We start from the raw sequence: 24,847 nt of genomic DNA on the forward strand, positions 1-24,847 counted from the left end.
GTCAAGTGTCATAATAAAGAAATTGAGATATGTAATCACTGTCATGACTATATCTTTTCATAAATATGTGTGGAATCAATGCAATGACGCATAGGAACTACATACCTAACCTTTTTTCTTTATTTTCATATAGTTAACTAAAAAAGTTCAGTACAAAATTGTCATGAAAGGAGTTGTGATTGATTTTTGTCATCATATCTAGAGTGGTCGTCATCTTGGATTTATGACGTCACATACCACCTGCCACGATTTCAAGCAAAACATCTGGTGAGCCACAATATTGTAAAGTATATAAGGAATGCATTACAATAATATGATTTTCTGTACAAGTTGATGATGTTTCCTGTTGAAAAATATCAATGTATTTAATAATGTTGCCACATTTTACCTTGAAACATGGAACTGTTATGAATGAATGGTATTGTTTGATTATTTACTATAAACCAGCGGCGAAGAGTGGAGGTGGGCTGTGGAGATCTGACAAAAACAGTGCATATTTTGTAAGTCATACTTACTTAATATGTTCATTGAATCATTGTTGCCATTAAATCATACAGAATTTTAGATATTTTATAGATATAAAAATATTTTTTACCTATTATGGTTTGGTTTTTTTTTTGACCATGTCTGATATATGACAGGATCATAGTATTTGCCTCCGCAGAATGGAGGTTTGTATTAACAGATTTTTTTTTTACGAGAAATGGATGTCAGCCACTTGCTCAACTTATTAGGTCCATACTCTGACTCACACACAAATTGAAAAACGATATGTGTAGGTACTTGCCAGACTCAGGATTAGAACCTGGGACCCATGATATTATAGGCCGACGCTTAAGCCGCGCGTCCATCGTGGGTGTATGGTTTGGTTTGGCAGGGTTTAATTGAATATTAAAAACTAACTGATACCATCTGCAATTTTGTAATTTATGGAATTGACTGATTGAGTGAATCAAAAAATTGTGTTATACTTGTGGATTTTTTACACACATGGATAACAATGTGAAGTTTGCTATAAATGAATCTCCAATATGAAATGTCTTGCAGCTAATTTAACCACTTGAAGTACTTATTATTCTTTTTTTGTTTGTATTTTGCTTGATCTATAAATACATAATGCTGTCCAATTACTGAATTCTTGAAAGAATGGGACAACAATATTTATTAAACTATTCCATTATGTACATTATTAATTATAATATTATTATTTTACTGTTGGTAACATTTTTAATACTTGTAATAAATTAAAATTCTACAATTTAAAATGCATATTGCCATAATTAGATTATATTGTATTCATTTAGTAGGTATGGTAAATGGATAAATTATTAATACCTACGTACAATTATTAATCCTGTAATTTGATTGTTGGCACATATATTAGCCAATCAGTGTTTTTCGACGTTTTTAATAAAGTGGCATACCCACTTGACCCTCTGCTAAACTCACATGGCACACCAAGTATAGACATGATGCTCCATACAACAAAATGCGACCCACACAAGCATGACTCGTAGAAGCCCATTTGACCACACACTTCATGTAGGCCAAACAAAAAAGTGAGCTGACAGATCAAAAGAGATACTGTAAGTCCCAAAGACTACGATGGGCGGGACATGTGGAGAGAATGCCTGAAGTTAGAGCGCCAAGGAACATGACGAAGTGGCTACCCCAACGGAAGAGACCCAGAGGCCGTCCAAGAAGGAGATGGGCTGACGCCGTAGAAGTGGACTGGCTTCATATAGGAAGACCCGGTAACTGGAGAAGTGTGGCGAGAGACCGGAGTGAGTGGAGAGTCATTGTGGAGGAGGCCAAATCCCACCCCGGGATGTAGCGCCGTGGAAGAAGAAGATAGATCAAAAGCTTAATTAATCATTATTATAGTTCTGTATTTCAAAAGATAAAGAGTAGGCCAAATTAAATTAAAAAAGTGGATAAACAATTAATATAACAATGAACAGAATGCTTTAATATCTATTTTTAAATATTATTTGTTTATCGTGGGCGTGTGTTGTTAACAGGTTAGATGTTATGTTATTATGCGTATCCGGAAATTTGTACGTATGCAGTTCGCCGTATCACACTTCACCGTAAAATGTTGTATCGGAAATATATGGTTGTAAATTGAAGACCGTCCAACCTCTTTGGGTCGTATAGTACTGAGATAAAATTCATTTCTAAATAAAACACTGTTCTTGTCGGTTTACAGGAAGCCAGCGGCAAACAATTTTTGAAAATAGCCGATATACTGGATTATTTGTTAGGTTAGGTTAGGTTTTCATTCATGAATTTTGCCAAAATCAGATATGAAAATTGGATTAACGTTCATATTGATTCTAATAAAATTGGAGACCGTATAGTATACGGTCATCTCTTTCCGATAGGAAGCTCACGGTGAAATGTTTTACGTATAATTTACATGTACTTAACTGTTATGTTATGCTCTTTTGAAAATTTTGTGGCACACTAGGCGGACACTCAGGGGCCAGGCAGGGCACACCAGTTGAAAAACACTGGCCTAGCTATTAAATACACAATCAACACTTCATACAGATCAGTGCTGGACCTACAGCTATCAAAAGTAATAAATGTACTAAAAAATATTTACAGTATGCATTCTTTACTTAGTAATTTACTGAAGCTTGCTGTCATGTATGTATATATAAATAGTTGATTTAACTCTAATTTACTAAAATAGTATTTGATAAATCAATATCATGGAAGGAACAAGAATTCTAAGCTAAGAGATTTGATAGCTACGCTGCCTACATTTCACTATGTAGCGTTAAGTTTCTACCTTTGTACAATATTTCATATTTCAAACGATGAATCATGAGGATTCTCACTACACATGATCCAATTTGGGAACAATATCATGATGTAACCGTGACGGGAAACAAACTTATCTTCCTTCAAGAAGTAAAGTTGATATCCGTAATGTATTCTTAAGTGCTTATTATACAAGCAGGCAAACTGAGAGATCTGTATAATAATGACGTATATTTTCATAACCCCTTGTGACAGATTTATTTCAACTAAAACCATAATTTTTCAGTTGATTAACATTCCATTATGTTATGTAGTTATTGCAAAGTTCTGCCAAAAGAAAATGTTCAGCTGTGACAGTAAAATTTCGGCAGAGTGGTGCTGCATTTTTCAGTTGATTAACATTCCATTATGTTATGTAGTTATTGCAAAGTTCTGCCAAAAGAAAATGTTCAGCTGTGACAGTAAAATTTCGGCAGAGTGGTGCTGCGCGTGCACAATGCCACTTATTTTGGTTGACTAACAAAGTGACATTTGGCTAACCGTAAAAAAATATAACAAATACATAACCACGAACATACCGTTATATTGAAGCAATCAGCCAGCGCAGTGCTGCCATTTTATTTAGTATTAATGTTAAATCGGACAGATTCCAATGTCGAGTATAATTTTATAATATATCATGATATGAATAATATAATTCCACATAATTACATCCATGGCAAGATATTTTCCCATTTTAAGTTTTTGAAAATATATTGTATAAATAACAGCTGGTGGAATTATCGCGGTTGCCAGAGTTGGTGTTAATAAATGCTAATTTTTACGTTTAATATTCTGAGATAATACTTGGAATACATTAAAGTTTATTTTATCCCTATTTTTAATGAGTTTGCAGTTAATGGTTACGTAGGAAAACATCTGCAGACGGGCGTAAGAAAACATACAATGTGGGGGGTATCGGAACCGATTTGTTTTTATGAGGATTATCAAATGATTCAGTCACGGTAAGTTTAAGTTATGTTTTTAAAGATTATTGTCCTTATTATCAATTATTAGTATGTAATATTATCAGCTGCTTCAGTTGCCTGTTTGGTTTTAGCTCCCATGATTGTCTGACGATTCGGTATACCATTACCCGAAACTAATCATGATTCTTTCATTCACACGGCTTGTCAAAATATCATGGATCATAATTTATATAAATAATATTGATCCAATAATGTGGATGTCACATTTGTGTGTTAAACAGCCTCTTCTATGAATCCCATTGCTCCGTCCAATGTACCCACGGAATCTTCCATACCGACTGTGTTGGTGCGGCATAAACACATCTCCAATCTGAAAAACAGTAAATTCAAATTAATAGTTGTATACATTGTTATAATATTTCATTAATGTGTAAAGTGGAGATTTTGTAGAAAATCCGAGTCTATACCAATATGAGAATGAAACTCATCACTAGGCAATTATATAGAACCTACCTTCATAAAAATAAATTTTATATTACAATAAAATAATTATTAGCAACCGACTAACATCGCAAAGGCAACGATATGTAATACAATGTATCTACCCCCAGATCGGCTGTCAAAATTCAAACCCAGTATGGTACTTCAGAAAAACCGTAAAACATGTTTTAATGAATCCCATTGCGATCAAAAAATAATAATATAGTTAATATTATGTATTATATAGAATTATAAATTTCATATTGATGTATTATCAAATAAGATAATGGTTTTGTTCAATATTTGCACTATTTTATAGGCTTTACTAATTATCAATATGGTATCCAATAAATATGCCTGACAAAATATTGCACATTTTTTCAGTCATACCTACTTATTTGTTGAATTACAAATATAAATTACATATGGTATTGGTTTGTTTTGTGAAATTCATTAGGCCCTGCTCCAGTGGCACACCCAGGGGGGGGGGGGGGGGGGCAAGGGGCCCTGGCACCCCCCAAAAATGAAAATTATCAGAATGATTTTAAACATTGAAATTTTAAACCAATAAACTATACCTTTGGGCTTAGACAAATAAAAACACGGCAAAAAATGATTTGTACTAATTCTCCAGCACCTAAAAACCATAAACTTATACTGTTTTTAAATATTCAAACTAAGATAATTATTCTAAAATATCTTTTCAAATGTAATTATATAGGTACGCCTATATTTAAATTTGACAAGTTGTGTTTTTCTGGGTGCTTTCAACATATTATTATGTATTATTTAAAAAAGAAAAGTTCTTGCGTTTACTAAAAAAAATCGCAGCCTGCCGGGTACATTTAAAAGGTTGAAGCCAATTATCTACAATAAAAAAAAGAGAATTAACTAATTCGAATTGTGTCATTATTTCAGTTTTGTAACTGTTAAAAATTACATAATGTTCACAAACCTTAAGTTTAATCTATTAATTTCTCTTAAATATTGCTCTTGGATATCCTCTTGAGAGTTGATTCTTCCTTTCAGTTGAAGAATTTCACCGAGTGCTTTATCCAATTCCTCTGTAATCAAAAATACAAATTTATCTCACTATTTAATCCTCACAGCTCACACGGCACATCTGTTGTGTCCTCATTAGTGGTCCATTAGATATAATTAGCATGTTGTAATTAAATGCTCCGCGGTGAAGAAGTTAAATTGTTTTAACATAAACTTCTAAAACTGAGATTAATATATCCCTAAAAATTATGCAATGTGAGAGTTTTTTTTAAACAAATTATGATTATTTACCTTGTGACATGCATATTTCATGTATGAGTTCTTTTATTTGCGTCTGTAGAACATTTTCATCAATATCTTTTACTCTATGGCTCCTCTGAAATGAAAATAATAAATTATTTCAATACGATCTGAACTCTATTTATTATTGTATTTTATTCTGATGTAACCTAACCGTTAACCCAAAAGTTATCACATTTTAGGATTTCAGTAGGTGATTCTACCAAAATATTCATGAGCTGGCATTATACAAAATGTGTTTAAAAAGTTACAATGCACAGTAAAACCTCCATATAACGGACTAATGTGGGTGAGGGGGTGTTTGTTAAAGCCGAAAGTCCGATATATAAAAACACAAACAAAATCCCGTTGTGCAGTGACGTTAACGTTCGATGTCGCTTTGAAAAAAAAATCATGTTTTGTTTGGACTTTTGAAGACTTGCTGTTTATTTATAATCGAAAATGCGTGTAATACTATATTATAGTTGAATTTCGTTTTCTGACGAAAAGACAATAAATGTTATTAGATTATCATGTACAGAACATTGTTTACAAGCGGTGACACTTGGATTTAAACATATAACATTAACAGGGTTTTAACAATTTTCACATTTGACTGGATATTTTGTCTGTTATATCGAGGTTCCACTGTACCTTGTATGGACATTATTATGTGGAATTATATTCATATTATGACTGTATATAACAGGCATGTCCAACGTGTTGATTGTGGGATGGGTTTTAGTCGATTGCACCATTGGCCTATAAGAATTGAATGTGAACATGTAAAAGGTGTGCACGTTTAGTTGTAATATGTATATAATATGATTTAATTAAGTAGAAAGCTGTTTTAATGTTCACCATGAGGAAGCCTGCGTGACCTCGTCATTTCACTTGATTCATATTGCATCACTCCCGGCCTGCCGCAGGAGTGGGAGAAAGAGAAGATGTAAATCTCAGCGCTTTAAACCGAGGCGTTATTAACCAAAATGGAATTTTGTGTTGCTAGACATTGCTAGAAGTACCGAATGCTGACAGCACCCTACCAACACACAATCTGACAATGTTACCAGTGATAGGTAAATGCAATATTGTCATCAAAACTAGAAAAATGTGTGACTCCGTTTTAATCGAAAATTGACTTTGAATGCCATCTAGTGGCCGTTGTTAATATCGTCCCATCTTACAAATGATGTAATTCCAAAAAAATTGTAACATTGTTAAATCATAGATGATTTAACTCAACCATTTATTTGTATACGAAACTATGTTTTTTGTCTCTCCTATAAAGTAGTGTTTTTGGAGTTACACAATTTTCTAGTTTCAGCGACGATATGTGGGGAGTAGACACAATAACTTTTAGTGAATTATGAACACCGAATATTTATTAATTTTGAGGCGCAGTGGATTGAAAGGTTTATAAAATGATTATAGTACATTTGAAACATATTTGTGTTTGTTATTCCTAAAATATTATGTTTTGACTTATTGAATATTCATGAAATATGTCAATCTACCCAGTTTCAGGTCGTGACCCATAGGTTAAGAATTTTAAATGTTCAAACATAAGTATAATTGAGAGTGATTATACAAAAAGCAACCAATCACACAAACACGTTTGTTTGCCTGTTTAAATATACACAATTTATATTTACCTTTTTTAGTTTTTGAATGATAAAATAGTTTTTATACACGATTTTGTACAACCTTTGATATCAAATGAAAGATTAATGATATTTTGGTGTTTTTCAAGACTGGCTGATTTCTGCAAAACATGCATATTGCATGATGCAGAATGCAATGCAATCTGCAGAAAGCAGCCAGGACTAAAATCTTAGAGGATTTTTTAAAGGATCAGAAAATAAAATAAAAAACATTCAGTAGGTACAGAACATTCATTTAATAATGTAATCATAAAATAGAAATTACACGGGTCAGAAATTTCACATGTAACGACCTAATTCTAAACATTCATTAAGCTTATCAACGTCTTCTTCTTCATTAGTTTCTGATAATAAATATTATGCACAGTAAAAAATTCGTTAATTCGAAATCGATGGGACAGAAAATCGAAAATGTATAGCAAAACAGTAAAACTTTGTTTGAAATCGTTACAAATAGATTTTATAAATTTACACGGTGAATTTCGAATTACAGTCGAGCTCGGTTATTATGATCACGGATATAGCAAGATTTCAGGTGTAACGAGGAAACGTTCGTTGACATTTATGATTTTCTCCATACGTTTATTCACATTTATAACGAGCTCCTTATCGGATATACCGAGCTAAAATACCGTCAAAGTTTTTCTTAAAACTGTCAATGTGTGGCGATCCACGAATTTAAAAACATTTCGACCCTAAGCAATAAAATCCAACCGGACAGGATGACGCCAGGTTCGGATTACGTTTATGACACTAATTAAGTGGCTAAGTACCTACCTAATTGGTGTTTTCGCCGACAAGATTGAAAAAGTATCCACGGTTGAAAAAAAATCCAAGGTTTGTGAAGTAAGTAATTACGTACCAGCGTTCATTGCAATAAACAACTTCTTTTGTAGTTTATGAATGCCATGCTTGTTTCGGGGAAAAATTCTAATTGTGTATTTTTGTTTGAATTGCGACTTTTTGTGTTATGTGACCGCTCATTTAAAAATTCATACCTATTCTCTGATATATTAATATTTTCTTTTTAAAATTATGAATGCTTTTGTTGACTCGCCAAACCTACTCGAAAGGGTGGGTTTCCATTGTCCATCAAGATTTACGCGAAACCAAACTTTGTACCATATCAGTTGTAGCGGTTCTAATTATGCACAAAACTCTTTTATTCGGCGCTCTTGTTTAAATTATAATATGTATTTCTCCACCGTTGATCCTTTTAATAATTCACCTGTTTCATTTAAACATGCTATCTCCAAAATTTTGTATAAATAGATATATAATATAATTACTTATATATATTTATATTTTTTTTTATGTTACTTTTTTTTTTGTATTTAATTTAATTATTCATTATTCTTCCTCATTTTTCTCATGTAATTTTCTTATGTAATTTTTTTATATTTATGTTATTCTTACTCTCTATCTTGTTAGGCTTAACTATATTATAATGTATATATGGAAACTTTGCTGGATGCAATAACTTTTCATTATTATATTTTAAATTTCTGTAATCAATATGTAACTGTTTATTTCCTTAATAAATAAAATAATAAAATAAAAATAATATAACGAGTAACGCTTATAACGAGCAGATTCAGTCGGTCCCATCTTCCTCGTAATAACCAAGTTCGACTGTATTTATAAAGAAATTATTTTCTGGTAACAGTAGTGATCTCCTCTGTCTTTAAGAAAGCAAGTCCGTTCTCACCGGAACACCATCAACTGTGGCTTTAAAAGTTTATCTTTGCAAATGACAGTCTCATATACATGAAGCCAGTTTATTTTGTCGTTGTTTAAATCAATTTTCCGTTTCACAACACATTTCTCTAATCTGTGCCTTTGAAATTCTCTTTTCCCATGTGCGATACCAAATGCTTCTTATTCGGGTAGAATTTCATCACTGAAATCTAATCCTGCAGTGTATACATGCTCTCCGGTTGTTTTATTGAGCTTTGTCACTGAAATCCCTGCGCCCAGAATATAAAATTTTTAATGAAAATTTGTCAATCTTGGAAATTGTCACAACGGCTTTTAACATCAGCGTTCATTTAATATTGCCACCATAATTCTATAGATCTTATTGTGGGTGGGTGACATATTTACAGAAGATTTAATGAGGCATCCTTTACCAGGTTGACTCTCCATCCATACATAGTAACAGCCAATGTCTTTTTTCCCACTACCACACCAATTTATATTATACAGATGTCGCTTAAAAATATGATAATGGTGGGGATTCTTGGCAAGGGTAATATCTTCTGCATATCAAAACATAAGACAATCGACCTCAGCATTGTTCTTTGCCAGATTTAAAACTGCCTTCATCAGCTGTTGAGTATCTTTCGCAACGGCCAAATTCTTTCATACTTTGCCTTCAGATTGGTTCATTTTTTTATCTGTGCGAATGTATTACACATGTTTTTTCTCAAGGGCTCGGTCCTGATTGAAACAATCATAAAATATTTTTTTGAACATCGATAGGCTGACTGCCGACTCTCCATTTTCTTTGGTATATAATGTAAATAACTTTGTAATAGTCATTTCTGGTGAGAATAATTTTGCATCAGTTTTTTCTTGGCAGTAATAAGGTATTTTTATAATAAAATCTACGACTGCTTGTCTTTTATCCTCTGAAAGTTTATTGCGCCCGCCTTGCATCAGCCCTCTTAGGTCATTTAACGAAGATCCTGAGTTCACCTTGCCCAATGCCGTACTAACTCTTCCGCTTGAAATCTGTAGAGTCCGACAGAACATTGGGCGACAAACAACAGTAGAACCAAGCCGATATGTCCTGATAAATTGTCTATTAAAATTCTTCGCTTGGACATATCGTCTCTTGACCGGTGTTTCCGATACTTTGTTAGCTATGAATGTTGTTTGGGAATTATAAGAAGCTAAATCCCAAAATCGGCTGAACTCATTTCGACGATCGTCTTCAGGAATTTTTTCAGAGCACTTTCTTGAGCACTGACAGTTAAAATTTACAAATGTTTTCGGCTGAATTCTGTTACCTTTATAGTCCGTATAAATCTTATTACTATTCCTGTTAATTATATTTTGTTTGCGCGCCAAATCGTATTTTCTTTTTCTTCCCCTTTTTGGTCTTCCTTTTTCTGGTGAAGTTTCCGCTCCATCAAAAGCCTAAAGATAAAAAACAAATAGTCGCATATAAAAGTTTTGATAATTTTTTAACATCTAATAGAATAGAAAACATTTTATATCAGTGAATAAGTTGGTTGAGCACCCATTTTGGATTCCACATAGATTCGATCCTGCAATTGTATAAATAATGGCAATTGTGTTCTTCAATGATCCAATGCAAAGACCCAATGGCGAAAAACCATTCATTGGAACCAAATTATGTTAATATAAGCTCCATTTCTTGGAGGACCCAACAAGCAATGGTTAAAAAAAATGTATATGAAGTACCTCAGATATATGATGTAGAGATGATGTGGACGGCTCATGAACAAAATTAGCATCCCGAAGAGAGATACTTTCATCATCCTCGATATTCTGTAAAAAAACATTTTATTATTACGTAATATGTAATATATTACAAGTACCTAGAAAATTTACTCATTAACAGTGACTTGTGTGTATAAGTCTAATGTAGGTAGAAAATTATGTACATTTAGAGCAGACGGCCAAAAATCATTTCTCGTAAAAGTCTGTTAGCATGACAAGCGCCAAATGCATTCATACAATATCTCGTGCGATGCGCGATACCACGTCAGGTGCGTTCTATTAAATCTTCTGCTATATCAATATAGTCACAAAGTTACCTTTATTATATAAAGCTGTCTTTATCAGTGGCGAGGGGTGAAGGTAGGCGGTTAAGATTCAATATAAGTAGTGCACACTAAACTTTGCCGGTCATACTTATTTGTTTTCAGGAGATCATAATAGAGTGGAGGTTGTGTTAACAGATTTTTGTTTTTACGAGAAATAGATGTTAGCCACTTGCACAACCTATTAGATCAATATTCTGGGTCCAGACACACAGACCTGGGATTCTAACCAAAGTTAGACAACATTATATACCTGACGTATAACCGTTTGAATATCATGGGCGTCTGAAAGTAAAGTGTTTAAATCTCTAAAAAAAATCTAATTATAAATGTAAAATAAGTGAATGTGTGCACACACTTTTACACTGCCTGGCCTGCATTACATTGCATGAGTGTATTTATGACGTCTGCCGAGCGCACACTTGCAAATGTCTTATACGCGTACAACGCTGGTGACTCTCTGCATTGTCCCGTATATAATAGTTGCAGTGAATGGGTTTATGGGGCCCTTATTCTCTACTTGGGAGTAAAAATGGTAATTAACCTTTTATATAAATAATAAATTAATTAATAATTATATTAATTTACCTCTGACATAACTTCGTTACAGTTTGCATCAGGAAGACTTTTTTCATTTTCAGCTTCTTCATAATTCTGCAATATAATAATTAAGGTTTTTTGTATTCGACAAATAATACACAAGATTTCTTTATTGACCATACATAATTCGGAAACTACTTCAGAAACACACCTATTGGAAAAAATCTTAAAATTTTAATGATTCATTAAACTCAAAATGGGTTGATTTTATCATCGTCAGCCGGGGTCAATCCACTACTGGATGAAGGCTTCCCCTAGCTCCCTCCACTCTTTTCGGTCCCTAGTTCTTTGCTGCCACATACATCCACCAAACTTTATGAACTCATCTATACGGCGGGTTTTGGGCGTGTCCTTATGGGCGTTTAGTGCCCTTGAGTACCACTGTATGACAGACTTAGTCCAGCGGTGACATATTATAATAAATATACATATAAATATAATATAATTTACCTCAAAAGTAACATGTTCAGACTTAATGGGCTTTGTATTAATGTCTTGGTTGTAGCTTGCATCAACGGTGCATTCATTCTCACTTCCTTCATAATGCTGCAATACAATATTAAGGATTGATTAAGAGGATACACAACTGATACACAAGGGATGCACAAGAGATACACAAAAAATCGCATTGTTTCGAGACAGTTCGAGGGCTTAATGTCAAACAACACTATCTACAATAGTGCAACTTTACAGGACATCCAAAAAGCGTTTTTTTTAGTTTATTGTAACTCAACAAAGGAGATGTTTATTTAAATCCTATAATCTTCATATTTTATAATTTATTGTGTATTGTACATTTATCTTGCTTATTTAGAGATATTATGGTTTTAAAAAAATATGAAAACAATGTAACTTTATGTAGTTAACGTTAAACTTTACTAACGATTTAAGAAGAAACTAGAAAAGAGACATAAAGATGTTTGACTATTATGTAGCTGAGAATGTAAAATAACATTATCTAAAAAAAAAACACTTTTTTTAGATAACGTTGTTTGATTTTAAGCACTCGAGTTGTTTTCATAACAAACATCGGTACTGTTCGGTTATGAGGAATACAGCGGAAAACACATTTTGAAAATACCCGATATACTGGATTATTTGTTAGTTTGGGATTACTTTAGGTTAGGTTAGGTTTGGTTAGGTTAACCTAACAAATAATCCAGTATATCGGGTATTTTAAAAATGTATTTTCCGCTGTATTCCTCATAACCGAACAGTACCCAAACATCTTATGAATGAAACAAAATATGATTCTTTTGAAAGAGAGACAATATGTTTGTGTGATTATTGAGTATTTTTTTTACGTAGTACAGTATTCTTTCAGTAATACGCCACCCCAAAAACCAGACAAGTGTCCAATTAGTGAAAACGGCGGATTATAATGCATACATACAAAATATTGTAAAAATTAAGACAGATATTTCGTAAAAATAGTTTTTGACAAATTTGTACTACCTAGCAACTGACGGTTTTTTTATGATCAAAATCGATTATGCATTAAATTATACGTCATATTAAACAGTAAATCACTGAACACAACTACTTGTTCAGTGTTGTTTGGTCTTTTCTGAATATTGTGGTAAGATTGTGTCATCTCATAATTTATGCAACACGATGAATGTGTTGACGGGTGCATTATTTTCCTCTGCCCCTTTAATGGTAACGCGTCAGTCCCAGCTAGTGCATCTTCGGGTTTGACTGTATGAGCTGCGGTCGGTTGACAATAATTATTGCCTTCATCCTCAGAATCCAAGCCTCTTTTAGTATTTACGAGCTCGTCCAGTCGAAAGTGGCTCATACCCCTCAGAAGTTTCTGCGGTACTGTTCGGTTCATCAGGAATAGAGCGGAAAACACATTTTGAAAATATCCGATAAACTGGATTATTTGTTAGGTTAACCTAACCAAACCTAATCAAACCTAATCTAACCTAAACTAACCCAAACTAACAAATAATCTAGTATATCGGGTATTTTCAAAATGTGTTTTCCGCTGTATTCCTGATAACCGAACAGTACCGTTCTGCTATCCATTTTCTAAAACATTTTGCGTTAGCTCTGAGTTTTCAGTCACCCTCTGAATTAATTCTTCTAATGGAACTAAGTCTTCCGGTTCTTGAGTTTTCTCTCTCAGTCTTCAGTTTTCATCATCTTGATTCATGGAGCGCCACAGCTTTTTTCACGATTAAATTATTGCTCGTACCGGTAGGTTATTCCATGCCTCAGCTACATTAAATACGACGGCGGACAGCTGATATAGGCACACGGCGGACTATTGAATTTTACATACGAATACCGCCGAATTATAAAGCTTGATTTTGTGTTTTAACTAGTAAAAATAACGGCGGATTATAGTAGTTGTCGGATAATCGAGCGGCGGATTACTGAGAGAGTACTGTATATTTGTTTATTTATCCAATCTTCAGAGGTTATGTTACAACCCATCGTAAACAAAATATCAAAGAAATATAAGTACCTAATAATTGTCTGGTTTTTTATACGATTTACCATAATAATATTTAACTATTGAATATAGCTATGTATTTTGTTTTTTGATTCACTTTGAATAATATTGATAATGCATCATTTATTGCATATTATGAGACTATTTTTAATTAGTTATTGAAATGGCCTTCCCAGCTGTAAAGCTCGATGGGAGCACGAGCGTCGGATATGAAACCACAGCGAATATATTAACTTTAAAAAAGTCCTTGCAGGCATTCGGAAGGCAAAGCATTCCAAGGAATATGTGCCCCAGTACAAAAATAATGAAAAAAAATATTGATAACTTATTACACAAAAATTAACATTCAAGAAACCATATTATTATAATTCTGATAATTTAATGACAATTGCATGCCCTTAAAATAAATATGGTTGATTCACATTGTGACAAATAAATGGAGTAGGATTAGAGTAATAGACACTTACGTATAGATTTACCTCAAAGATCCCATGCTCAATTGTAATGGGCTTCGTGTCAATGACGACTTGGTTGCAGCTTGTATCAAGGGGATCTTGATTCTCAGCCTCTTCATTATTCTGCAATATAATAATATTTAGGATTGATTTAACTGAAAAGGGTCAGTCAATATATTGTGTTATATACAACTTTCAAAATCAGAGAAGTACTTACAAACATTCCAGAATTGCCATTTTTGAATGAGTCTTCTTTCTCGTGCACAATGAATATTATCGAGTGATTCATTGAGATAATCTTCTTCTATTATTTGCATTTAATTATGTATTTATTCAAAATCACCTTCAATACGACGGAAAGGGCTTTCATCATCTTTAAATGTTTGATCAAACGTCGAATGGCGCATTTTTATTAGCAAAATACTTTCGACGACTACCCATTATAACAGCGTTGATTAAAACTAAATTCTTGTAATATTACAATAATATAAGAATAAGCAGTCGAAACACAACACAGCAGTAAGCCTTCATAATTATAAACGTTTTGACATTACTTAACGTGTACTTTTAGTGTGTAAATTACTCACAAACGCGGTCAAAATATGAACTAAAAAGTAATTCGCGCCGTGTGGCTGCCTATTAGCATTAAACAAAAGTGTTGCCCTTCGATAATAATCCAGAAAGCCGCCAGCCGACTGTGTGCGGTGCATGCATAACTGTTTTCAGCTTGTTACTAAAGTTAATTAATTTTCCGAAAATGATCACACCGCAAGAGAGTTTTCAGTAAATTAGGAAACTAACTGATTATGACTAAATACTTTAAACACAATGAATTAATTTTCTCAAAAATGTGGACTGTCTGCTTTCTGCATAACTATGCTCAATTAGATATTTGTTTAAAGAAGATTATTACCGAACTGCGTTTTGACGGAAGTTCTTCCTAAAATAGAAAGAAACACATGAATTATGACTTTTATAAATACACTTCAAGAGTTAGAAGAGTATGTATATACATATAAGTTTGATATACAATAACACTTTTATTACAAAACATGTCGTAGGACTATTAAATTATTTGACAGTAATATCTTATTATAATTCAAATGAAATAATGAATAATTACACAGTGAAAAGAGATGTGAAAATAATTAATATTATTGCGAGTGTGAAAACACATAATTATAGGGAAATGGATATATTATTATAATAGGAATGCAGCGAACCTTTAATCTATCTGCTTCTAATTGTAGAGCTCGTAAATCCTCTTTTAGTATTGAATTGTACGACTTCAAAGCGGACATCTCTTCTGTCTGAAAACAAAATTAGCTGTTCAATAATAGCAGTCCATTTTGATATTAATAATGTGCATATAAAAATAATTGGGAGAAAGTTCTTGGAGTAATAAAACTACTACATATTAGTTCTATCTCGAGTGATGTACACCCCCAGATATTTAAAATTGTCAACACTCTCGTTGCCCTTTGCTAATCATGGAGATATCTGCATTAACGCAGGTGTAGGCACTGGGGTGTGTTCGGGTCAGGACTGCCGCCAGAAACAAAAATAAATAGTAATTTAGGTCAATGGAATATTTATTCATCCTTGTGACTAAAGGAACGTGTCACGGATGATTTGGCTGTCGAACAGTTTTATCAAAGGGTTGGGCCCATTTCTTTTGGTATTCTATGACACGCAACGCCCGTGTCCCTCATGAATTGGTACAATCTATGGTGCTATTTGACAGATTCAGACAGGTTTGTAGATAATCGGAAAACGTCAAAATATTCGCCACTATTGTTCTACTGCGCATGTGCACCGCCATGCAAATACCAATTATTGTGTGAAAATTCAGAAGCTTCTGAATTTTTTTGATCCATGCGTGCAATCTTGCAACTTGCACAATAATACGTGTTTACATGTGCATTTTCTTGTTATGGTCGCAATAATACGTACTGTCAGCAGTAAATCCATGCATGTGAACGGGGTATTAGTGAAGTATGTATTATAGAAATTACCTGTTTGGATAAAGCATCCAGAAAAGATTTGCTTTTTTCTTGCTCTGCGTCAAGGAGTTGTTTAACAAATTTGTATGCCTTGGCATCCACACCAAAGAGGCTGTAATAGAATAAGTCCATATAATTACATACAGTGAAAATTTTTTTAAATTCTTATGTGTAGTTAAAGTAGAAAAAGTATATGCTTCATAACTTTGCACTCCGGCTCTAGGATGAAAATGATGTAACATATTCTAAAAATATTTTTTTAACAATATATTATATTATGTATCTGTCTATTTGTTTATCTATACTATAATTTCGAAAATATATCTGTTTGTACCATCGATACAAATCCACATGCGCAGTCGGATTTCGACAAAATTTGGACAGTGGACGGAGGCCGACGAGCCGGAGTGCGTGGTGGGGGTCTCGAATTTCAGATTTAACCCATTGCACCCCGGGGACAGTTTTACAGTTTTTGCGGAAAATGCCACCGCGTACAGGCCTTGAAACGCGGAATTTAATGCTGCAACCACTATTTTTTATTGAGAATGTCGCTAGAATGTGTACATTTAAAAAATATTGGCGTTTATTTCAGCTCGATCGGAGGTCCACTGGCAAAATTAGATGCAAATAATTGTGTTATTAGAATCGCTAAATGCGGCGTGGGCGACAGTGTGCTTCACTCACGGATAATAATTAGTCGGATTTCGACCAAATTTGGAGAGTAGACGGAGGCCGACGAGCCGGAGTGCGTGGTCAGGGTTTCGAATTTCAGATTTAACCCGTTGCATCCCGGGACAGTTTTACGGTTTTTGCGGAAAAAGGTCTTGAAACGCGGAAGTAAATGTTGCAACCCCCATTTTCTATTGTAAATGTCGCTAGAATGTGTACATTAAAAAAATATTGGCGTTTACTTCAGCTCGATCGGAGGTCAAATGGTAAAGTTAGATGCAAATAATTGTGCTGTTACAATTGCTAATCGGCAGGGAGCCAACCGAGCCGGCGCGGCGCGGGCGACACAGTGCTGCCACATTAGATCGGAATGCTTCACTTACGGACAATTGTATGTAGCGGCATCAAGAGTGTGGAGTAGTAAAAATCTATATATTTTGGCACCAAATGGAAAAGCCACAAATATTGTATATCGAAGCCCTGGATTGATGGATTGGATATTTATATTATGGATGGATATTTATATTATATAGAAAAAAAAGCTTTATAATAATAAATTGAATATGTACTACTTTTTAAGATATTTAAATGCAACACATGTACAAAAACATACTATATTATGTTAAAAATAAAAATCTCTAATATTATATTTTTTTACTTTTTTAAATTCAATCCCTTTGCACTCTACGTATTAAATTTAGAATTTTTATTTTCAAATATTAAACCATTCCACTCCTGGGCAGCGCCAGGTGATACGGCTAGTTACATATATTAATACAAGTAAATATCATTTGATCTAATTTTACGCGAGGTAATCAGGCAAAGAGGCCTATCAGTATAGTAAAGAGTGCAAAAAAGTGCAAAGTTATAAAACGTATACTCTACGTATGTATAACTTACTGCTATTGACCAGTAACAGCCCTAAAAATACATAATAAGAACATCTTCACATATCTGACAAAAATATTCATACTTATCATCCATGAAATTAATAGACTTGATTTTTATTCAGTGAAAATTAAATGTATACTGTGGATGTAGAAATCCGAAAACTTGCTCGAAGAGGAAGGAAGCAGAGAAAGGGTCAACATTCAGATGGCAGTCTACAATTTGGCTTGTGTATTACAGTTCATTGGTCAACTAGTGTAGTCACCGTATCAGTATCAAGTGATCTAGTGAATTAAACTAAATTAGTAAAATATTGATTGTCTCTTTTAAACGTTTAATAAAAGTACCTACTTAAACCAGAATTCACGACTACATTTAATAAGGAAGGGACGAAAGCAATCAACCCTCAGTCCCTTATAGAAATAAAAATCGAAATTAAAGCTATGAAAAATTTATATTGTTACCTGATTTGTTCTTTTGGTGTTACTTCTAAATTATTATGATACTCATTGTCTTTCTCAACATTCTCTTCGTTGGAATAATCAACACCTGGAACAGAATAGAACCGATTTAGGGTAACATTCCAATTTATTTTCTAGCATTGTGTACATATACAGTGAAGTTGGTAGTCATTTACATATACATATGAAACAGAAGCGTCAATTACATTGAGCTTCTGTACGAGCTGTTTGTTGGCGAATTTAAAAGCGGGCGATTCAGCTACTGTGATTTGATGATTACACACAAAACTTTCCATTCGCTGAGAAGCCACAACACAGCGACTATTTTGACAGAACGTAGTTCGTTTTTTTACCGGGAGGTTGCTACTGCGCTCTACTGCGCAGACGCAGTAGGCCCACACGCCGGCGTGTAGCGTGTAAAGTTGACTGGCTTTCAACTTTTCTCGGTAGAGTGTTTACAACCTGCTTGTTAGCTTGTTCGATGATTACACTGGGCGTCTTTATAGGCAGATTGTAAATTCGCCAACAAACAGCTCGTAAAGAAGCTCAATGTAATTGATGCAAGAAAAACTGATTGTCAGTTGGCCCAAGCATCTGAATGAAAATTTATACAATATGCCGGCTAATCCATCACAATCCAATCCCTCTTTGCATTTCAGGGATAGGATTAAATTAAATTTATTAGTAATGATTTAAAGAGGCAAAAATAAAACAGAAAGCGTTGTGAGCAGTGGGAGTCAACGACTTGATATAGCGAGAGACCAAACAGAATAAAGTAGATTGTTTGACAAGGGCAACATTTACCCTGAGCTATAGCGCCACAAAAGAAGAATTATTTGTGAAATAGTAAGAAGTTGATATAATTCAAAACATAGAATCTATTTCATACCGTTCGTGGCATCTCTTAGGCTGCATCGAGACAATTTGGTGGCCGGGTTTTCAGCTTGATTAAAAGAGTTGTTCTTCTCATCATTGGACGTGACGCAATTAAGCTTTTTCAATTTATCTACTTCGAGCCGTAAAGCTTTCGCTTCTTCTTTGAAGTTATCCCTTTCGTGGCGGACCTGGTTAATAAATGATATAAAAATTAATAAGAGTATAGTTAAACCCCGATTTTATGTTTTTCAATGGACTGATAAAACATAACAGAAATAAAGGGAAAACGTAAAAGCGTTAAAAGATTAAAAAAATAAATCAAATTCAAATTGATTTGCTGCACATTTTTGGCTTGTTTATATAAAACTCTTTTAATATTATAACATTGCTTTGAAGGCGTGAATTTATATTTTTATAGAATTTATCGTCACCGTTTTAGCAAAACCATCTATGTGCACTTTCTCAAATTGTGCAGGAGAAGGATAAAACTGAATAAAAAAATAATGTTACATTTAAACATTAAAATTATGAAGAATGCTTTATTATAATCAGAAAATGGTCTAAGATTATTATTTTGTTAACAAAAATCTTTTATTTTTAATACAAAAATAATAAAAATACAGTTTGTGATGTCACATAAGTTGTTTTGACCGTTTTGTAAATACACATAGTTTAATTTATTCATCAAAATGTGAATAATAATAAATTCATGAAAAACTGTTACATAAATAATAGTTGAAATATCATTTTATTAATTATTAATGCAATAGTGAGATGACATTATATTTATAAGTTCGTTTACTTTCTATTAGCAGGTTTAAATGTTAGGTTATCGTAGAAATAGTGGTGATCTTTCTCTATTACACTTTTTAATTCCTGAAGATGTATGTATTTCGACTGCGATGTTGGCAATGATTCATTATATATATTACAAAGGCAGTCAAACGGTTGCACTGATAAAGTTGAGTTTGTAAAAGATTGTTCCATCTGGTAGATACTGTAACATTTTAATATCATATACAACAGGATCTCCGATTCGTTTTCCTGGTCTGATTGAACTTAATCCAGATTTAATCTTATCCATAATTCTTAAAAATTTAAAATCAATGACATTAATTTTATAAGGTTGTTTTGGTCTTGCTAGCCGCATACGTGCTATATAATCAGATGGTGAATATATTGGAGGCTTAAAATACTTTTCTTAGGTGGCATGTGCACTATCGGCCTCTATCATGGTGTGGTCTTTTTCCAGGAAAAGCTGTTGAATCTCGATGTTTTTTCTCTCTAAAGATATAACTTAGAGCAGTAGCGAATAATTTATTTCGGTTTTGATATCCACACCCATCCGATATTAGAATTATTTCATTGTATTGTCCTGCTTTCGATGAGATGAGACAAATTCATTAGAAGATACATTATGAAGAATGTATATGGTGAAATTGTGTAGTTGCAGCTTTTGTTTATAATACATTTGTGCCTGTGTTTTGGACATAGCAGCACACTTTGGAGATCCATTGTGATTACTAACCGTCCAGTAATACTTCTGGTATTCTCCTTCATTTCATTTTTGGTCTTCTAGCATCTTTTTTTTTTTTTAATAATGTGGCTATTGTATTTCATTTCTGAAACATTCTTCATTTTATAACTACAGCAGATGGCAGTGACGGCATACTGATCTTTACGTGGTTGGTGGATACTGATTTTTTGGTGGTAAATATACTGGAGTATATTCTGCTGCTTTATGACCATTTTCCAGAGACCATTTTTTATATTCATCATGCATTTGTATTTTGGATCGGAAACACGATTCCACATACACCCTGGAGGTATTTTCTCTGCAATAATGGCTGGGAACTTTGGAATTAGATCCAACCATAATGTAACATTTTTCCACAAATCTCTCCGTTTTGATTTTTGGTTGCACTACCAATTATTTATCTTCAGTCAGATTCTTATTACCTGTCATTGTTGCTTTCAATTGGCCACTGTCATCGAGACGTTTGTAGTTGTTTATCCAACTATTAAATTAATTCTTGCCTATACCCTATTGACCGTCTAGGCATCTTCCAGAAATTATTGAATATTTCCTGTCTCTCTTTTTGAGAAAGCATCTTTCAAACCGTCGTGCAAGACCATAATGCATAGCATATAACATAGAAACAAACTATATGTAGCCAAACTGTAAAAAAACATTACACTCTCGATATCAAAATACCATCTATATGTTACTATAATGTACACATACTTAGTTGTTTTTGTGAACCGTGGTTTTTGAACCTTACACATAGCTGTTTTTTATTTTTTGAAATAACTTCGGAGCGAGTTTACCCAACACATAGATCATTTTACTAGCCTATAGAGAAAAAAATAAGGAATGACTTGGTATTTAAAAGTCATTTTTGATAAAAGTGACACATAGATGGTTTTGCTAAAACGGTGACATTATATAAATAATATTTGAATGGACATGAACAAAAACAACACAAAACAACTTAACAAATGGAACATAAAAAGCCAAGAACAAAAATCGAGCCAAAAAAATACCACGCTGGCTAAAGTAAAAAAGTAAAAGATCGCCTGCCAACTGCATTATACAAACTTGATCTTGTAGACTGCAGCCGTGTCTATAAAAAAAGGGTAAATGTGCCGCAGAGGTGGACATGAGACTGACTTTCTCTTAGGTATGCTAACATACTGTAGTTTAAGTGCTAGAAGATATCAATATTTGGCCACGTATTTTTTTCGACTAATACGTGGTGTGAATGAGAACTCTGCCATTCTTGGTAATATTGACTTGTGTGTCCCTGATAACTATCTTAGAAATCGGGAGCATCAGTTGTTTGTTCTCCCGAGGAGCAGAACTAACCTGCCATTGGTGATGCCAATTGGTAGAGCAATAACTCTGTTCAACCAAATTGCTTCGGATGTTGATATATTCCATCTACGTGAGAATGAGTATAGGTGGACGTTATTTTATAAATTCTTAAAATAGGGTCTGCTTAACTCATCCGGTGTACTTCCTTGTACCTATATACTTCATATTTTTTGTATTAACACATTTATACTATAGAATAACTTAATATTGCATAATTACAATATTACATAATACTTTTTTAATAATATTTATTTGTTTCTAAATGTCATGTTGTGAACGTCTTAAACTTATAATTTGTAATGTCCACAATATGTAAAATAAATTAAAATTGAAATTGAAATTAAATTAAAATTGAAATTTACAACTTTCTTTTTAGACCAAACCAAACCTAACCTAATCTAACCTACCCAATGACATTATTAATGGACAACGCACTCGATACAGTAGCTAGCAAGTAAATTCGCGCAAAGCGACATTCGCACATGTATAGGTTGACATCACGCAATTTCCATTATGCGATATCACGCATCGGGAATTTATAGCAATATTATCTTAATTGTAATGGCGTTAGAACAGTGTTTCTAGTGTCATTGTTCATTTGAGCGAACCCGTTCGAACCAAACCATTCAGCAGACCCGACAAAAAGCATCGGGAATTTATAGCAATATCACCTTTATTGTAATGGGCGTTAGAACAGATTATGCCATTCGGCAGACCCGACAAAAAAGTGAGGTCATTTTTTTTCCAGATGCTTCGTCCATATTAATGTCATTGAACGTACCCCAACCTAATATTACCTCATATAATCTTAGTTTGTGATAATGGTGTATCAAAATGTATGAAAATTTCAAATTTTCAATTAACGATTATTGGATCGAAAAGTCGATGCGCCGACAGAAAAAGGTATTTATTATAAATGTCTGCTTGGAATAAATTGTTTTCGTAAAAAAAATTTATAAAAGCTCGTGTCCACCTTTGCGGCACAATTACCAAAAAAAGATTGCACACATACCAAGACTCAAATTGGGTTGAAAGAATAAGTTTAATATTTTTTTTCGCCATTTTTATATTGCATTGAAAAATTACCTCAGCACATTTCTTTTTCCAGTCATCAGCACAGGAAGTCCACCACTTTAATGTCTTTGCGAGTTGGCTTTCTCGTAGTCGAGCACTCTCCAATTGCTGTGTTACCTAAAACATTATATTTTAGTATGAGGGTTCATAATATACCTACTGTAAAATGTTAAATTCCTATATTATTTACTGGATTAAAATTACGATTTAAACTGATTGCATAATATAAAAAAATACCATTTTATCAAATAAACATGATAATTAATAATATTGAAATGTTAGGTATACTAGAGAAGAGGGTCTAGTACAAACCTTTGTAAAGTCTTCCTTTAATTGTGAATGGGATGACATTTTTTCAGATGGATCGCGTCTTTCGTGTCCCGATTTCTGTGCCATATTTATTTAAGATCCATCAAATGATATTTCACTCAATCGAAATGAGATTTTCGATATTTCATAATTTTATTTTCTGACAACAGCTACGAAATGTCATAAAAATGTTATGGCTGGCTGTAGAATGTTGCAAGTTGTAAAAATATGTACAATCTTGCCCATTGCATAAATATTAAAATATTATAGTCTATGTACCTTTTACCGGCCAATATTAAATTATAAAGCCATATCATATGCATCAATAAACATAATAAACCATCGCCAGGCATTATTTTTTCAGCGTTATTGCAATATTTCATATGAAAAACATACTATCAAGGAATATAAATTTAACTGATTTTTTGCTGGAACTACCAAACAGGAAACCATATAATTTTATTATAGTGCGGGGGACTTGAACCTTTTTAGAACTGAAATTACCTAGGTACAGACCTACAAACTTATCTGAAGAATGGAATGGGGGAGCCACTGTCGAAAACTACCATTGCCGACAAAGATGGCGCTGAAACTATCCAATCAAGACTCGTAACTGGACAAAATCTGACATTCGAATGAAATTTTCAAAATGACGTCCTATGGTCCCATTTTTGGCAATTCTACAGATAAGTTTGTAGGTCTGTACATAAATTTTTGGTGGATTATCTCTCTATTTTTTAGAGAAAGAGAAATTCTGGAAGAAGCATACCTACATAGTTACCTATTGAAATAAAACGAAAAAAGGATAAAATAAATTCGGATAAATAATTAATTGATTAGCCTTAAAAATATTTAGTCGTTTTGAACAGTTTGAGGACTAAGTATGTAAGTACCTACCTATATTATAAAATTTAGCAGAGTGACTAGAAGATCGACATTTTTAAAGGTTCTTTTCAATGAGAACCTTGGTTCCAGGATGCGGTGCCGGTTCTTACTTACCTACATATTCTTATAATATACCTTTCTTGCTAAATATTGTGTAATAGGTAGGGTAGAACAGTGGTCCCCAACCCCCGGGACGTGGATCAAATGGTACCGGGCCGCCCATTGAACATTAAATTATTTCTATAGTTTTGGATATCAGTGCAAAGATGCAACAGCAGGTTTCGCATTAGTTTGCTGAAAAAACCCATTGTTTTTGTTAATTTTAATTGTATCAGACT

At 33.4% G+C, this 24,847-nt stretch overlaps 1 protein-coding gene across 3 annotated transcripts; it reads right to left on the reverse strand.

The window, feature by feature from the left end:
* Nucleotides 1–3,887: 3,887 nt before the first annotated feature.
* LOC147074981 (uncharacterized) lies at nucleotides 3,888–23,858 on the reverse strand. 3 transcript variants are annotated; one of them, XM_085942698.1, is made up of 12 exons: nucleotides 23,628–23,858; nucleotides 23,328–23,432; nucleotides 19,380–19,554; nucleotides 18,494–18,578; nucleotides 16,485–16,584; nucleotides 15,693–15,779; nucleotides 15,383–15,409; nucleotides 14,482–14,592; nucleotides 12,004–12,099; nucleotides 11,542–11,607; nucleotides 10,592–10,678; nucleotides 8,499–10,303 (listed from the first exon to the last, which is right to left on the reverse strand). In XM_085942698.1, the coding sequence occupies exons 1-12, from the start codon at nucleotides 23,709–23,711 to the stop codon at nucleotides 9,572–9,574; spliced, it is 1,755 nt and encodes a 584-aa protein (XP_085798824.1). In that variant the 5' UTR covers nucleotides 23,712–23,858; the 3' UTR covers nucleotides 8,499–9,571. The 3 variants fall into 3 exon arrangements, with proteins under 3 accessions (XP_085798826.1, XP_085798824.1, XP_085798825.1); XM_085942699.1 differs by having other exon boundaries at nucleotides 8,572–10,303; nucleotides 14,494–14,592; nucleotides 23,628–23,846; XM_085942700.1 differs by lacking the exons at nucleotides 8,499–10,303; nucleotides 10,592–10,678; nucleotides 11,542–11,607; nucleotides 12,004–12,099; nucleotides 14,482–14,592 and adding exons at nucleotides 3,888–4,107; nucleotides 5,173–5,281; nucleotides 5,511–5,595 and having other exon boundaries at nucleotides 23,628–23,846.
* Between the last annotated feature and the right edge of the window lie 989 nt (nucleotides 23,859–24,847).

The sequence above is a fragment of the Rhyacophila brunnea genome, unplaced genomic scaffold, assembly GCF_057557595.1.
Source record: "Rhyacophila brunnea isolate RB1 unplaced genomic scaffold, BYU_Rbru_1.0 scaffold_15, whole genome shotgun sequence".
In the NCBI taxonomy this organism is placed as follows: domain Eukaryota; kingdom Metazoa; phylum Arthropoda; class Insecta; order Trichoptera; family Rhyacophilidae; genus Rhyacophila; species Rhyacophila brunnea.